The sequence below is a fragment of the Phascolarctos cinereus genome, unplaced genomic scaffold (genome assembly GCF_003287225.1).
Source record: "Phascolarctos cinereus isolate Bilbo 61053 unplaced genomic scaffold, phaCin_HiC Scaffold_726;HRSCAF=1367, whole genome shotgun sequence".
NCBI lineage: Eukaryota > Metazoa > Chordata > Mammalia > Diprotodontia > Phascolarctidae > Phascolarctos > Phascolarctos cinereus.
Window position 1 is genome coordinate 349557623 of NW_027556098.1, and position 12630 is coordinate 349570252.

The window sequence follows — 12630 nt, forward strand, 5'->3', positions numbered from 1 at the left end:
CTCCACAGTCCTTTCTCTGGATGTGTATAGCATTTTCCATCATGAGTCTTTTGGAATTGTCTTAGATTATTGTACTGCTGAGAAGAGCCAAGTCTATCAGAATTGATTGTCATGCAATGTTGCTATTTCTGTGTACAACATTCTTCTGATTCTGTTCACTTCACTCAGCATCAGTTCATGTAAGTGTTTCCAGGCTTTTCTGAAATATGCCCGCATACCATTTCTTATAGCACAATAGTATTCCATTACATTCATTAACCATAACTTGTTTGCCCATTCTCCAATGATAGGCACCCCCTCAATTTCCAATTCTTTGCCACTACATAAAGAGGTTATATATATATATATAGTAATCCTTTCCCCCTTTTTATGATCTCTTTGGGATACAGACCTAGTAGAAGTATTGCTGGATCAAAGAGTATGAACAATTTTATAGCACTTTGGGCATAGTTCCAAATTGCTCTCCAGAACTGTTGGATCAGTTTATAACTCCACTAACAATAAGTAATTGTTCCAATTTTCCCATATCTCTAACACTTATAATTTTCCTTTTTTGTCATATTAGCCTAAAAAGGACTCTTAAAATCAAATAAGAGAGGTAGAAGAAAAATTTGGAAAAGAAAATGAGATTGATGAGAGAATATCATGGAAAAAGAGTTAACATCTTGGTAAAGGAGGCAAAAAAATTCCTGAAGAAAATAACACCTTAAAAAAACAGAAGAAGCCAAATGGTAAAAGAGGCAAAAAAAAAAAAATTCCACTGAAGAGACTGCCTTAAAAAGTAGAGTTCGAGCACATGGTAAAATATGTACAATTTTTTTTTTGCTTTTTGGTTTGGTAATCAGAGTTAAGTGACTTGCCCAGGGTCACATAGCTAGTAAGTGTCAAGTTTCTGAAGCTGGATTTGAACTCAGGTCTGACTGACTCCAAGGCTGGAGTTCTATCCACTGTGCCACCTAGCTGCCCTAAACATGTACAGAATTTCACCAAAGAAAATAACTCCTTAAAAAGTAGAATTAACCAAATGGAAAAAGAGTTGCAGAAGCTCATGGAAGAAAATAGTTCCTTAAAAATTAGAATTGGGCAAATGATAGTTAATGACTTTATGAAACATCAAGAAACAATAAAATAAAATCAAAGAATAAGAAAATATGAAATATCTCATTGGAAAAACAACTGATTGGGGCAGCTAGGTGGCCCAGCAGATAGAGCACCGGCCCTGGATTCAGGAGGACCTAAGTTCAAATCTGGCCTCAAACATATAACACTTACCAGCTCTGTGACCCTGGGCAAGTCACTTAATCCCATTGCCTCATTGAAAAAAAAAACTGATCTGGAAATACATCTAGGAGAGATAATTTAAGAATTATTAGACTATCTGAAAGTCATGATAAAAAAAAAGAGACTAGATACCTTATTTTGAGAAATTATCAAGGAAAATTGCCCTGATATTCTAGAAAGAAGGTAAAATAGAAACTGAAAGAATCCACTGATCACCTCCTGAAAAAGATTCCAAAATGAAAATTCTTAGAAATATAATAGCCAAATCATATAGTTCTCAGGTCAAGAAGAAAATATTGCAAACAGCCAGAAATAAACAATCTAAATATCATGGAGTCATAATTAGGATAACACAAGATCTCGCAACTTCTACTTTAAAGGATCAGAGGGCTTCTAATATAGTATTCTGGAGGGCAAAACAGCTAGCTTTACAACTAAGAAGCTTCTATACAGCAAAATTAAGTATAATCCTTCAGGGAAAAATAAAGATTTGATGAAACAGAAGAATTTCAAATATTACTGATGAAAAGACCAGAGCTGAATACAAATTTTTACTTTCAAATACAAGACCCAAGAGAAGCATAAAAAGGTAAGCAGGAATGAGAAATCTTAAGGGATTCAATAAGATTAAACTGCTAACATTCTTACATGGGAAGATAATATTTGTAATGACTAAAAAACTTCTCATTATTAAGGAAGGTAGAAGCAGCATACACAGAGTGAATATGATGGGATGATATCTAAAAAAAAAAGGGTGAGAAAGAGGAATGTACTGGGAGAAGGTAAAAGGGAGAGGTAGAATGGGGTAAATTATCTTCCATAAAAGAGGCATGAAAGAGCATGAAAGAGAAAGGGAAAGATGGAAGAAGTTGGGAGGAGGAACATTTGAACTTCATTCTCATTCTCAAAGGGGGAATAACATACACGCTCAGTTCAGTATAGAAATGTAACTTACCCTACAGGAAAGCAGGAGGGGAAACAGATAAGAAAAGGGGAAGGGGGCTATAAGAAAGGAGGGCAGATGAGGGGAGGAGGCAGTCAGAAGCAAAACACTTTTGAGGAGGGACAGGGTAAAAGGAAAGAGAAAATAGGAATAGCAGGAGAAAAATAGGATGGAGGGAAATACACAGTAATCATAACTGAAAAATATTTTAAAGCAAGTTTCTCTGATAAAGGACTTATTTCTCAAATACATAGAGAACTGAGTCAAATTTATAAAAATAAGAAATGTCCTCCAATTGATAAATGATTAAAGAATGTGACTGGGCAGTTTCCAAAGCTATCTATAGTCACATGAAAAAAATGCTCTCAATCAGTATTGACTGGAGATATTCAAATTAAAACAATTCTGAGGTACCACCCCACACCTATCAAATTGACTAATATGAGAGAAGAGGAAAGGACAAATGTTAAAGAGGATGTGGGAAAATTGAGACACTAATGCACTGTTGGTAGAGTTGTGAACTGATTCAGCCATACTGGAGAGCAGTTTGGAACTATGCCCAAAGGGCTATAAAACTGAGCATGCCGTTTGGCCACCCAAAAATACTACTGCTAGGTTTGTATCCCAAAGAGATTTTTAAAAAAGGAAAAAAAAGATACAAAAATATTTATAGCAGCTCTTTTTATGGTGGCAAAGAATTGGAATGGATAAACAAGTTGTGGTATATGATTGTGATGGAATACTATTATACTACAAGAAATGATGAGCAGGATGCTCTCAAAAAAAAAGCTGGAAAAACACATGAACTGATGTGATGTGAAATGAGCTATTTTTTTTTTTTACTTTACTTGTCTTGTGTTTTTTTTGTGTGTGTTTTCTTTCACAACATGACTAATATGGAAATGTATTTTGCATGACTATACATGTATAACCTATATCAAATTGCTTGTAAAAAAGCCCAAATCCTGAATTGATTAATAAGTTCCTTGTTAATTGACTTCATTCTCTTTAGGCATCTCCCCTTCTTCTCTGCTCACTGGAAAATCTAAAGTAGTCTTCTTTGTTGAAAGACTTACTTCAATTCCTGAAGGTTACAGTCTGGATTTCCCAAGGCTTCACAAAGCAGGTTCATTCCAATATCCTGAAGGCTATTTTCACTCAGATCTAAATATTTCATTCTTCCATGGACCTTGAGAGCAGAGGAAAGATTCTTACAGCAGGCATTAGAAAAGTGGCACCTGGACAACCTGTAGGAGAGATATCCTCTGTGAGAAATAATCCTATCAGCCCACCAGGTCTATTCTCTTTTAAAAGGGGATTGTGCCCATGGTTTCTTTAGAAAGACACAGAACATTAGTGTCATTAATCTCTTGCCCTGCTCAGCAGTTAGTCAAGTAGTCAAACAGCCTATAAGCATTTATGAACAATTTACTGTGTTCTGGGCACTATGTCAAGTGCTGGAGATACAAAGGACAGAAGAAACTAAATCAAACCACTGTTCCCTGATTTCAAGGAGCTCACAGACTAATGGCAAAGATAACACATAATCAAGTAGATACATATACAGAGTAGATGGAAGAGAGAAAGAACTGGGGGGCAAGGGAAAGAAAGGAAGTTTTAGAGGGACCAGTTAAGGCCTCCTTTAGAAGGTGGCTTTTAAATTGAGTCATAACAGAACACTGAAGGCAATAAAATTAGGAGGTGGAATAGATGAGGGAGAGCATTCCTGGCACGGGGGAAAAGCAGTGGAAAGCACATATTAGGGATATAGAGTGTTATATGCCAAAAATGTCAAGTAGACCAATGTTTGTATGTTGTAGGGTACTTGGAGGAAAGTACAATATAATACAATTGAAAATGTAAAAAGGGGCCAGATTATGAACTGCAAAACAGAAGACTTTATACTTAATCTTTGGAAGTAATAAGGAGCCACTGGAGTTTATTGTGTAGTGGGATGATATAGTCAGACATTTGATTTGGGAAAATAACTTCAGTAGATAAGTGCTGAATTGGTTGTAGTGGAGAAAGACTTGAGGCAGGAACACCAGTGAGAAGAATATTGCAATATAGTCAAGGTACGAAGAGATAAAGGCCTATACTAGGGTAATGGTTCTGTGTATAGAGAGAACAGGATGTGTTCAAGAGGTGACGTGATAGTAAAAAGGATATGATTTGACAATAGATTAGACAAATAAGGTGTGTAAATGTGAGTGAGGAATTCCTCAATTCCTCATTATCATTATCAGTTCAAAGGCTTGCTCTCCAAAATCCCATCATCCCTTTCCTGCCTCACTTTAAAGCCCCATCACATTCTATGCTGGTATATTTATTCTGAATCCCTATTTACCTTTTGCTTGTGTAAAAACAAAACAAACCAAACAAAACAAAAACACTACACAATAGAAAATATTCTCTTGTAGTCTGAAGTATATGGAAAAGGGAAGGAATATGGAAAGAGGGAGGCAAGTGCAAGGAATGGGTAACCCAAAGGTTGGCCGTGACCAACAAAATGGGGAGGAATGGGGAGAGAAGTTACTTGGACAAAGTATGGCATAACACTGAACCTAAGAACCCAGGATAATTTAGGAGTCCAGCAAAGTCACAACATTTGGTGCCTCTAGTTAGTATCTGAGCATGAAGTTTTAGTAAAGAATGAAAGATGAAGAGTATGAAGGAGTCCTTTGGATCCATTCCTAGAATGGTGCCATTGCTCCAGGACAGTGAGTGTTGGTCAATGAGAACTAAGAACCAGATCTGATTAGAACCACTGTTTACAGAGGCCTATTCATCTCTACCCCAGAAATGCCCATCTTCTCTGGCATAACAATCACTTCATATATTAGGGAGGTTGGAAGAAGGAGAAATCTCTCAATCATAGAGGGCAATCCTAGGAGGAAATAGGATGATCTTACTCATAGAACTTGATGGCAGCAGCAGGACCTTAACAATTAAAAGAATACAAAATTACCTTGGCAGTTGCTAGATTTTCCCTTCCTTGGGGTATTCAGGCAAAAGCCATATGATCCCTTGCTAGGGATGATGTAAATTCGTAGTTGTGGAGGGGTTCAATTAGATAATCTCTGAGGTCCCTTCTAATTTTTAGATGAGTGTGGAGACATTTATCTTCTACCCTGCCTTGTTCTACTCTCTTAGCCTGCTCCTAAATGCACAAAGGACTCTCCCCAAAGAGAATCTGTGTGGACTTACCTCAGATCCTGTATATTACAGTTCTTATTTCTTAAGACTTCACATATTACTTTCATTCCTTCATCCCCAAGGAAATTCATGCTTAGGTCTAGATATATCAGACTTCTGTTGTTCTTAAGAAGTGAGGAGAGGAGCTGACAACTAGAGGCAGTGAGCTGGCATTTGGACAAACTACAAGAAAGACAAAGTTCAGAGTGGAAATTAATTTCTCTCCCTAGAGTTCAAACCCCCCACCCCCACCCCAATTCTTTCAAGGAAAAGACCTATCATCATGATTCATGGGCCTCAAATATAGCATAGTCAGTCAGTCAGCAAGTACTTATTAGTACTTGCTACGTGTGAGGCTTTGTGCTAAAGACCAGAGATACAAAAGGCCAAAAAAAAAGTCTCTGCCCTCAGAGAGCTCATATTCTAATTGGAAAGACAACATGTAAATAACTATGTTCATATGTGATATATACAAGTGTATATGAGAGATAATTACAGAGGAAAAGCACTAATAGCTCGGGAGATGGGGAAGGGCCTCCTAAAAAAGGTAGAATTTGATCTGAATCTTGAAGTATAGCTAGGAAGCCTGAAGGTGGAGATGAAGAAGGAAAACATTTCTTCTTGGAAGACAGCAAATAAAAAGCAGGAGTTGGGAGATAGAGTGTTGTGAAAAAAAAATAAATAAATAAAAAGGCCAGTTTAGCTGTATCATAGAGCATACAGAGGAAAATAAAATATAGGAAGACTAGAAAGATAGAAAATGGTTAACTTTGTGAAGAGCTTTAAGACCAGAGATCACAGAATCTTGGTGTTGTAGGTATCTACCTCAGAGGTTACCTAGTCCTGACAGCAACAGGAATTTCCTTTACAATATCCCTGATAAGCAACCATCAGGCACCTACATAATGATATCCAATAACAGGGAACTCATTCTGGGACATGCTAGTTGTCTAAAAACTTTTTTTTTCTCAAGAGCCACTGTTCTGATGGTCCTTTGTAACAAATCCCACATGTCTCACTTGTTACCTGTGTAACCTTGGGCAATCACATTCTCCAGGCCTCAGCTTCCTTGTCTCTAAAATGAGGTAATTAGACTAGATAACCCTTTAAGTCCCTTCCAGCTCTAAAACAAATGACTCCTTTTCCTTGCCACTCATTTTCTACATTTTTCCCTTTAAAATGTTACATTTTTGCCCCCCCCCACTTTTCTTTTGTACCTCCTATCTTTTTTTTTGGGTGGGAGGAGCTCAGTTTTTATTATTGAAAAACACAAATGATTAACTATAAAAGGAAACACTTGATATAATTGTTTCTTTTCAGTGATTTGGAACATTTGGATGCACACGACACCTAAGATACATGTAAAACGAAAATTTTGGAAACATAATAGTCTATCATTTCCAGCTATCTCTCAGTGGAGATTTGAAGAAGGGGTGGGAGAAGCTTCCTAAACTATTCTTATAACAGAGAGTGTGATATAGAGATTGCACTAGATTGAATCTACTTCCAATTGTTTTCCTAAGTGTTATAAAGCTCTCCCCTTCCTATATGAAATGTTAATTTCCGAACAGAGCTCTGAGGAGATGCCAAGTCTTTAGGCACATTTCCATAGGAATATCAACCAGCAAGCCTCTGGGTATGTGTTCTAACTATGAAGTAATGACAAAATGCAGCACATTATGGAAGCAGAAAATGTTCATGTTAATACTTCTGCCATTATGAAACAACATAGATGATACAATGTCACTGCCATAGGAAACTGGCCTGCTGAAGCTAAGAAAACCCCAAGTTTTCTTGAAAACATGAAACGAAGTGAAGTGTGAACATTCTTTTTTGGGAGGAGAGTTAAGAGACATTGATCAAGGAAGAGTTACAAGTATTTCTACCAACTGATGGATGTGGAGTTCATCACTTTATCTGAGGATGATTGTTATTGTAGGGAGGTGGCCATTCATAGTACCATTGCTGACCTGCAGCAATAAACAGCTTCAAAACAGAATTCTAGTACCCTAACAAGGCAATACTTTCTTAAAATTGTATTGTTTAAGAGACCTTTTTTCACATGCAAATAACCAGAATGAGTTTATTTTCCAATAGGGAAATAGTACAGTAATCATTCCAGCAGCAGTCTTACAAATATCAGCTGGCAAGAATCACATAGAAAACAACTCAGAATGAACTCAAACACTTAAACATTAGTAGGATTAATTATGTAATTAGGGCAATGGAATGTCTGACCACTGCTGTGAGGTCAGCAAACAATTGCTCCAACTAAAGTGGAATAGTATTTGTTTCCTTCACAATGGGATTAATCTCCCTTTGGAAGAAAAGGAGACCTCTTTGTGAACTTGGTGGGTTTTTACACATTATTCCCCCCTGCCTTAAATTATCTTATTAAACTTTTCTAAACATTATCCATATATCTCTCCTCTCACCCCCCACCCCAATATGGGTACTGTCCTAAGAGTTCTTCTTATATCCAAGTTAACAACATAATCACAGAGATGCAGAAGTTTACCTATTTCTCAAGCCAGGACTTTCTGGGATACAACAAGCTCCCCAGTCCTGTGACTCAAAGCAAAATGCTTCATTCTGAGTAAAACTTCTTGGATTCTCATTCCCCAGCAACAAGACTCTTAAAGGAAATAACTGTTCAGGTTATGCATTGAAAGAACAGTGTGAAATTTTAACTGACTTTCCCATTTTGCTGTGGGCTACATGGGAAGACTCTAGTGTCTGATGAGAAATAAAATTATGAAATGACCCATTTCCCCCCTAACATTTATGTCACTTTTCCCTAAACTGGTTTACAATTGTTTTTAAATATCACACTCCACTTTACGGTACAAACCAAAGGCAACTTTAGAACTACTCAAACTAAATTAAAAAAAAAAATCACTGTACTCCCTAAGCAAAACTGAAGATAAGGTTAAATTGAACAATGATCTTAGATTGGGGAAAAAACACCTAACTGTTGTTTGCATTTAGATGAAGAAGACACGTGGGTATCTGATCTATTTGCAGGCAGTAAATAAAGAAACGTAAGGCAAAGGAAGCTACTAATTTGCATTGTCTTAAATTTCTCTGTACAGCTAGATACACACACACACACACAAATTGGATCAATTCTTGTTGCTTTATAAATGTCAAATCTAAGAGGAAATCATGTGCTGTTCTCCAAGAACCATACTGACAGGGTGGTAGCAGGACCTTAACTTGCCAGGCTTTTGGATGTGCTGCGTCGTCCAGTGAAAAGGATGCTTTTCCATAGATGGGTGTGGATTTGGGAGCCACCTGAGCCGCAGCAGGGGGAAAATCTTTGACACCCCTTGCAATAACACCAGCGATGTACACAGTTGGTTTAGGTGGACTGGGGCTTTCCCGTTCTTGATCAACCTTATTTCACTCTTCTTTGGCATCTCCACTCTGAGGGTGTTTCTGCACAATTCTCATTCCACCAACTTTTACCGCAGAAGGATGTCCAGCTCTAGTCTCTACTTTTTCGTCAGTAGACGAAGACACTGTGGACACTGACTTGCTCTCTCTCTTTTTGTCTCGGTTCAGGGGACTGAGAGCTGGAGACCGGCTGCGCACGCCGGTAGGTAAAAGAGTCCGAAAGCGTCGTTGCATTGCAACAGCTGGAGCAGCCGCAGGCTGAACAGGGAGGCGCCCTCTCCTCCTTTTCGATCTCTTCCCCTAGCCCATCTCTGCCGTTAGTGTTACCTTCCCTGCCCCCACATTTATGATATGCCCTTCAGGGAATTACCTCAAACTCACCTGAATTTCTGGAGTTTAAGGCTAGATTGACTCAGTTCTGAACAAAGGACATTTATCGCCGAGCTAGCAAGTTCAGTGCCACTCAGGTCCAGCTCCCTTAGATTTTGATTCTTGGCAAGCACTGAAAATAGATGCTGCCAGTCAGCTACAGCAAGCTGGGAAACTGTGAATCGAAGTGACTTCAGTTGGAACCTACTGGAGAGAGAGACAGAAAGACCAAAAATTCTTCATCCAATTATTTCAAAACCATCTATTAAGAGTTTTCTTGACAAAGATACTGGAGTGGTATGGAATTTCCTTCTCATGCTCATTTTTACAGATAAGGAACTAAGGCAAACAGGGTTAAATGACTTGCCCAGCGTCACACTGCTAGTAAATGTCTTATGCCCAATTTGAATACAAGAAGGTGAATCTTCCTGATTCCAGGCCCAGTGCTTTATCCACTGAGCTACCTAGCTGCCCATGTGAGGTTCTACTCTCCTGCCAACTCCACACTTTCGACCTCTTTAGTCCTTTCATCCACCTGCTAGGTCCTGAATTCTATCTCCTGCCTGTCCAATATTCAGGCTCTGGGGCAGTCTTTAGTCCTGGGGCAATCAGAACCCCTTGGAGTCAATTCACACCAATGGATAGGGATTCAGGGGACAGAGGTGACTTTCAGACAGCTTGCTCTTTTTCAAACTTTCCTCCAGTAACACTTCCACTTCTTATACTTATAAAATATTCTTACGCCCTTCACACACTCTTTTCATGAGATAATTTACATAAGTCATCCACTTATGTTATAATTTCTTCAAATAAAATGAAGAATTCATTATGATTTTCTAATACAGAGATCTAAAAATGCAATAAAAACAATATAATATGCTCAGATATTTAGTGAGGAACTTCTTTCAATATTTTTCATATTATAACATAAAAATAAAACCACAATAATAACATTGATTATAATACAATTATATAATATATAATGCAACATTATATAATAATAATATTATTCATAGAGTCTCAAACCATGATATTATTAATGATATGACTATTAATTCCTTTTCAAGGACTCATTGAGATGTATATCATTTTTTATATGTTGGATAGCCATACAATTTAATTTGCATACAGGCTAAAAGTTACTAAGTTGTACATATATCCTTTGAGCTAACTATACTATAACTAGGCCTATAACCCAAAGGGATCAAAGAAAAAGGAAAAGGACTGATGTGTACAAAAAATATTTATCAAAGCTCTTTTTGTGGTAGCCCAGAACTGGAAATTAAGGGGCTTTCCTCTTATTGGAGAATGACTAAATAAATCGTGACATGTGAATATAATAGAAGATGATTCTGACATAAGAAATGATGGGCAAATGGTATGTAGCTAGGCAGTATAGTGGACAGAGAATTGAGCTTGAAACCAGGAAGACTAATCTTCCTGAGTTCAAATCTGCAGCTGTGTGTGACTCTGGGCAAGTCAGTTAACCCCATTTGCCTCAGTTTCTCATCTGTAAAATGAGCTGGAGAAGGAAATGGCAAACCACTCCAAGATCTTTGTCAAGAACCACCCCCCACAATAAAAGAGGGGTCACAAAGAGTCAGACATAACTGAATGACAGCATAATTTTACAGTGATGGAAACAGAGGTCCAGAGAGGTTAAGTTCAATATCTACCTTTCCAAAGTTTTACATGTTTCTTCCTTTTCAAAATTTTATACTGGGTCCATCATTACAACATCTCCATGCCTTTGCACAGATTGTCTTATGTGGGCAGGCATTTAATTTTTACCCCACCTTAGAATGCCTAGTTTCTTTCAAAGCTCAGCTCAAGAGTTGCCTCTTACATGAAGCATTTGCAGATTCCCCCACTTGTTAGTGTGTCACTTTGTGAAATTACTCTGTATTCATTTTCTATATGCTGCAAAAATAATTACATGTACACATGTATTTACTGATAGAATAAAAGATCCCTAAGACCAGGGAATATTTCATTTTTGTTTTTTGTATCCCCAGAAGTTAAAATACTGATTGAAACATAAGTGCTTATTGATTGATGGATTAATTTTGTGTCTTTTCCAAAGTCATATTGCTGATAAGAGCTAGGACCTAAATTAGAATTTATGTTTTCTGACTATAGATCCAATACTCTTTCACAATAAATAATGTTACTTCCTTAAATCATATTATCATGATGTTTCATTAATTTTAAATTAAGATCAAAAAGTGACTATGGATATTTATTTTAGTTCAGAGTGTAAGATGAATACTGGTGAATCCTTGGCCCCTGAGTTATGTAGCTGATGAGGTAAAGACCATTCCTGGGGAAATTACACATGGTTTTACAGAATGGAAAAACATTTGATGCTTGCTATCTGCCAACCATTATGATAAGCATTAGTTGTGAGAATAAAAAGTGTGATTTCCCCTGCTCTTAATAAGCCCACATTCAAATTGAAGGTAGCCCAGAACAAGGTTTCAGTCAGTTTCATGGCAGATGGTACCGATTTGAGTATGTATGAACATAAGCTAAGAGAGCACACAGGACTGGGCAGGAGGAAAAGGATTCATGAAACTGGCAGATATATATACACACACATACACACACATACACACACACACACACATATATATATACACATATACATATATATATATACATACATATATTGATTTTCTAGATGAATATATTAAGGCCTATCGCTCTAAGAAGGATAGGGATACATAATCAGTTTCTATCATGAAATTTTCACATATAAAATAATATTCATTTTGCTTCAGATAACTAACAATTAAAGAACACAAATTCAGATAACTATGTTGTTTATCTCACAAGTAGCAAGTTGAGAAACATGAATGATAGAGGGGTTGTAGAAAGATGGACACATTAATATACTGTTGGTGGAGCTGTGAACTGTTGCAAACAGAAGTCGATTTGGAAGTATGTAAAAAAAGTAACTAAGATATCCATATCCATATCCATCTTTGTTCTAGAGATTCCACTAATAAGCATCAAGCCTAAAGATGCCACTAACAATAAAAAAAAAGAATCAAAGTCTACATGAGAAAAAAAATAAGAACAAAAAGATAATTGTCTTATGAACTAATGGTGGAGACTGCTTATCCTTAACTCATTCACTCACTCAGCCCCTTTCCCAAACCAGCCAGGGATCTCCCGCATGGCACACAAAAAAGATTTATTGGTTTGTACGTAGGGACACACTTATGGATTTCCCTCTGGCTATAGAAACTCTGCCAGTACACCCTACCCATATTGTTTCCCTACTGCTATTGCAACAAACAATGGATGTTGACTTGTTCTACCCATGTGAGGAAGAATAGAGAAATAAAGAGAGGGAGGGATTGAGTTTCCTTCTGCCTGTGGTGTCCCTTAGCTTAGGGGACCCTAAGGTGGCAGAGATAGCCCTGAACATGCATTGCCCTTTC

General features: G+C 37.4%; 1 protein-coding gene and 1 pseudogene across 1 annotated transcript in view; both read right to left on the bottom strand.

Moving 5' to 3' along the window:
• Positions 1–12630, bottom strand: part of LOC110195240 (NACHT, LRR and PYD domains-containing protein 3-like) — a 37051-nt gene that overhangs the window by 11816 nt on the left and 12605 nt on the right. The window contains exons 4-6 of the mRNA XM_020967884.2: positions 9197–9391; positions 5432–5602; positions 3301–3471 (exon numbers count right to left, since the gene is read on the bottom strand). Coding sequence (XP_020823543.1) covers positions 3301–3471; positions 5432–5602; positions 9197–9391 — 537 coding nt within the window. The remainder of the gene's footprint in view (positions 1–3300; positions 3472–5431; positions 5603–9196; positions 9392–12630) is intronic.
• Positions 7179–9191, bottom strand: LOC110195241 (death-associated protein 1 pseudogene; annotated as a pseudogene).